The sequence below is a fragment of the Arachis hypogaea genome, chromosome 4, assembly GCF_003086295.3.
Source record: "Arachis hypogaea cultivar Tifrunner chromosome 4, arahy.Tifrunner.gnm2.J5K5, whole genome shotgun sequence".
In the NCBI taxonomy this organism is placed as follows: domain Eukaryota; kingdom Viridiplantae; phylum Streptophyta; class Magnoliopsida; order Fabales; family Fabaceae; genus Arachis; species Arachis hypogaea.
In genome coordinates, this window is record NC_092039.1 from 114298808 (window position 1) to 114303627 (window position 4820).

Here is a 4820-nt window from a genome sequence, read left to right on the forward strand (position 1 = left end):
AATTTTCATAGTTTTCAGAGGAGTTTTCTAATAGATTTGCCTCACAATTGTGTTAAGCTTCAAGTTCTAAAAGTTTTCATATGTGATTGTTTATATTCTATAAATTGCTTTCAGACTTTGCCAATGCCTAATGGATTTTCCTGAATAGGATGCATGTTTCTATAATCTATCCTATTGAATTTATGTGTTGATTTCGAAATTTAGTTATACTATTCTTCTTTTTTGCAATAAATGCTGTTTTTTTTTTCTGTTTAAAATGGTATTTCAATTGTGTGTTCGTTAATTTTGTGCTAAAGGATTTTTTCTATTACTACTCCTGCTGGAAAGTACTTTCCTAATCTCTTCTCTGTTAATTTACAAATTAGGGGGTTAGTTAAAAACTTGGAATCTGAGATTTGAAAGTTGAAACCTCCTATATTCATTTTTTCTTTTGTAGGCAACAATTTACTAGCTAAACTATTCTGTATTGAAGTTACAATCACAACCGATATGATTATGATGATGATAATTCTATAATATAATTGATTGATTATTATTATTTTGTGTGTGAATCATGGAAGAAGTTGTTGGATATGTTTATACAGACAATCGTTTCTATTTGTCTGGAAAGTTATAGAGAATTGAAAAGCGAGTTACTTTTTATGAGGTTTTGCATCAATTGAGTAGTTGGAATAGTATTTGGTATAAATAATTTTTTGTATTGTGTTATTTTTTGCAAAATTGTGTACTAAAGTGAAACCCACGCACTCTGGAGGGTTTTTATATATGACATTATTATGGTTCTTCTATTACATTGTGTGATGCAGTTTGTTTTTTTTTTAATTCATAATTATTATAATATTATTATAACTATATATTTTCCTTATACTAAATTATAATTTTAGTTCTCATAAAATTCAATTTATTTACAAAATCATTTTTGGAAAAAAGGGGATATTTTAATTTTTCAAATATCATGTTAATTTCATAGAATTTCAGAAATTTTATTTTGTACATGAAAATAATTCATATATTTAATTTTTTTTGTGCATTAATTAGAAATTTTATTCTAGAGTACATATATACAACTATTATCTAGATATAGTTTTTTTTTTTTGTGGTATAAAAGTTATCCATCTTGCAGATATAAAAAAAGAAAAAAATCACTTTAAAGGATTGTTGGGAAGATTTAATTATTAAAAATAATTTTTAATATTAAAATTATTAATAATAATTAATTTTTATTTTAACATGTATTATATTTAAGAAGATAAAATTTTTTTATAAAAAAATAAATATATTCTTCATTATCTTTTTAGTTATTTTCCTAATCCGTATGTTAATCTTTTTTATATTGCTACAATATTACATGATTACTTAATTATTTATTTCTTTGTCTTCTGTGGTTTTCCATCATTCTTTTAACTGATTATCAATAGAAAATAAAAAAAATTATGAAAGTTACTTAAATCTCGAGAGAAATAAAATTTATTCATATAAAAAATATGAAATAAATAAAAAATGATATTATATTAGATTTTTCTGAATATTTAGTTCTTTTTAACTATCATAAATATAAATATTAACAAAAATTTAGTCCTTAATAATTGTGTGATTATTTGTATTCTTGAGTAATTAATTTGTTATAATTATTATTTAGTGTAATTTATTTAAAAAAAACTATCCAGATAATTCTAATTATTATCTTCTATCTTCTCCTATCTTCTATTAGTATTTTCCCTTTTTTAAAGTCACCAACAAAACCTAAAAAAACCAAAGGTCCCTCCCTTCTCTCTCTCCCACACGCAATCAAAAAAAAAAAAGAGAAGAACTTACTGAGTGACCGTCTGTCATCTCTATCTTTTCTCTCACGTCACCCAAGATAGAAATCCCACCACCCAACATTACCACGGTTAAACCGCATATGCTCCTACAAATTCCAGAACTCTCCTCCTCTGTGGTGTCTCCCGACGCTTTCCATTCCTACGAACGAGATATCTCGGGCAGTTTCTCGGCGCATAGTTTTTTTGTTTGGGCTCTTGAGAGATCCAGAATAAATAGTTTGTCCAATGAGCAGGAGACGTAATGATAAGGTAAATCTTCTGACACCAGAAGAAGATTTTAAATTTTTTCCCTAATCGTTGCATTCTCAACAGATTCTTCTGTACATTCTTTTTTCCTTTGCTTTTCTTCTCATTTTTTGGTGGTTCGTGTTTCAGTAATTTTATCAAGTACAGTTTTAGATTCTAAAAATATCGACTGAATACTTTTATGAGAATGTGCTGAGTTCAAGTATCCTTTGTGACTATTTTCTTCCTAAACGTAAGATTTGTGTTTGTCTGACATGTTGCTGTATATTAATATGAACCAATATAAGATATTGTCATATATTTTCACATGCATGTCTCATTCAAGGAAATTTTGGTTCTCAATTTAAAAGAAAAGAAAGAAATATTTGATTTCCACAACAAGGCATGTTTCATACTTGGTTGAGTGCAACATCTCACTCTTATTAACTTCTTCTTTTCTTTTTTTTTATGCTTTTTGTTACTAGGTTTTGAAGTGTGGATAAGAGCTAATTTTGATGGTCATTCTGATTATTAAGCCAGATTTAAGGTAACATGCCAAAAAATAACATAATAACATGGTGGAAATTCAAATGATATTAACAGAAAACTATTTTTTTATTTATTTTTCTTTTTCGGTTAACTAATTCTGTTTAATTCACGTTATATTGGCCGTGTCAAATTCACTAATTTCGTATTACTATGTTGTATCCAATAAGAAAAAATATTAAACAAAAAATTCAAATATTATATTTTTAATGCTATAATAAAAATCATCCTAAAGATAGTAGTAAGTTATTAATTTGCAACTATTAGGCACCTTATTAGTCAAAAATTTTTTAACTAAGAATTGTGCAATATCTTAATATTTATTCCTGGTTACTGCATCTTTATTTTTTTTTTCTGTTCTCTTTCTTTTCCCCAATTTTCAGGATTATATATTTTCATACAATACTCCTTTTTTTCTTTTTCTTGTGTGTTTTTTTCAGATAGCTGAAATAGGTTTTTCGGACATTAATTTGCTACGATGAGCCTTATTGCACGTAGAAATGATCGCACAAGGTTGAGATTATATTGTTTTCCTTTTCTATTAAGGATATCTTGTTATTTATGCTGGAAACATACTGAGTTGGTTTAATTTAGGCGTTTCTTTGGGACAAGAGAACATTGGCGAAATGATAAGAAAGAAACAATTATGTTTCGTGCATACAGAGGACGGGTATATATTTAGATTAATATTTCATTTCTGGTTTTTTTTATCTTGGTCCATGTGATCAATACATAAATCATATATAACTGAATTAATAAAATTAATGGTAAAAAATTAAATGTATATGATAAGCCTCTTTTTGTTTTTAGGATGATGTTTTGCTTCCAGAGATAGTAATTGCTAGATATGGGGTCGAGCTGAAACATGAAATTGTCCTGATTGATCTTTGTGACAACTGTATCAAGCTTAAATTAAAAAAACGGGGAAACAAAATTTGGATACCTTCTGGTGAGGTAGACAAGTTATTTGCTTTCTATAAGTTCAAGAGTGTGGTAAAAATCGGTCTAATGCATGTCACAAGTGTCATATTTTTTGTGGCTCCTGTGGATAGGCGAAGTAAACCAATTTATATGGATTTTTATGTTTTTCACTATGTTAAAGATATTGTTGATATATCTTTACTAAAACTAATTCAAGATGAGTTGGGATTGAACTACTTTGATGGATTGGATGATGTTTCATATGGTATAGAAGATAATGAGATGCATCGAAATATGAAAAGGTTAGAGTTCATAGTTTTTCCTTTTTTTAATTCTTAATTATTCTTAGTTTTATGCGTCTTATATTCTAACTACTGTATTTATTTTTTTATTACACTTGAAGTTCTGGTGTGCAAAGGATTCAAATGAACACTTCCAATGGAACTACTGTCAAGAAGAGGTCAATAACAAAAAAAAGAGGGTGTGTTAATTTTTTTCTGGTTTAATATTAAATTGTTGTTGCATGTGTTATTGATTTTCTCACTCTTGATATCATTTAATTAATTGATGAGTTTGTTACATTTTAAGCGGATTGATTTCAGTAATCAAATTCTGTCTCACACTATTCTGTATAAGATTATCTTACATCTTTCACTGTTACAATTTTTAGTTTGCTCATATTTTTCCTATCAATTAAAATTGAAATATATAGATGTGTTGCTGAACATTATAGCAAGAGGTTAACGGAGTATGATATGAATGCTGATCGATTTGTAAGTTTTTGTAACTATTGTTTCATACTTGTTAATGAATTTTTTATTTTAAGACCTGTTTCTAACCCCTTTTTATTTAACAGTATATTCGCTGTGAGTTTGCTAGATTATTGCTTAAGAGTGGTGGATCGGAACAATGAAAATTTACTGTTAAGGGCTCAAAGATTACTAAACCCTTTACAATGCATGTCTTGAAAAGTAAGGGCAAGAATCGAGAGTACAAAATTGGACCCAAATAGAAAGATTTTGTCAAGATGCATAAACTTAGGCCTGGATATTTATGTGTATTTAGAAGTGTTTCGAACAAAAATCATTTGGTTTAGGTTTCTGTGGTTAGAAACTAATTATTCAGATGCTTTGATACTTTCTTTTGTTAATTTTGGGATATGTATTCTATTTTGGACTCTGGGTTTTTCATTATCTAAAATTCAAAATATGTATGGGATGTGAACTTGTTGGTTAAGTTACTTAGTTTTTTATATCAGATGTGAACAGTCAAATTAATATGCTATTTGGTTATATCATTCCCCCA

General features: G+C 27.5%; 1 protein-coding gene across 1 annotated transcript; it reads left to right on the plus strand.

The window, feature by feature from the left end:
* The first annotated feature begins 1544 nt into the window (after nucleotides 1-1544).
* On the plus strand, nucleotides 1545-4820 carry LOC112797376 (uncharacterized). Its single transcript, XM_025840280.3, has 8 exons — nucleotides 1545-2072; nucleotides 2534-2595; nucleotides 3035-3107; nucleotides 3189-3264; nucleotides 3405-3817; nucleotides 3919-3996; nucleotides 4228-4288; nucleotides 4372-4820. Exons 3-8 carry the CDS (start codon nucleotides 3073-3075, stop codon nucleotides 4426-4428), a joined length of 720 nt encoding a protein of 239 aa, XP_025696065.1. The 5' UTR covers nucleotides 1545-2072; nucleotides 2534-2595; nucleotides 3035-3072; the 3' UTR covers nucleotides 4429-4820.

What these genes read in the sequence shown, in the direction of transcription:
- LOC112797376 (XM_025840280.3), top strand. Translation starts at nt 3,073, where the DNA reads ATGAGCCTTATTGCACGTAGAAATGATCGCACAAG. An exon ending in CGTAGAAATGATCGCACAAG is followed by an intron (nt 3,108 to 3,188) that starts GTTGAGATTATA and finishes GGTTTAATTTAG; the next exon opens with GCGTTTCTTTGGGACAAGAG. An exon ending in ATATGAATGCTGATCGATTT is followed by an intron (nt 4,289 to 4,371) that starts GTAAGTTTTTGT and finishes TTTATTTAACAG; the next exon opens with TATATTCGCTGTGAGTTTGC.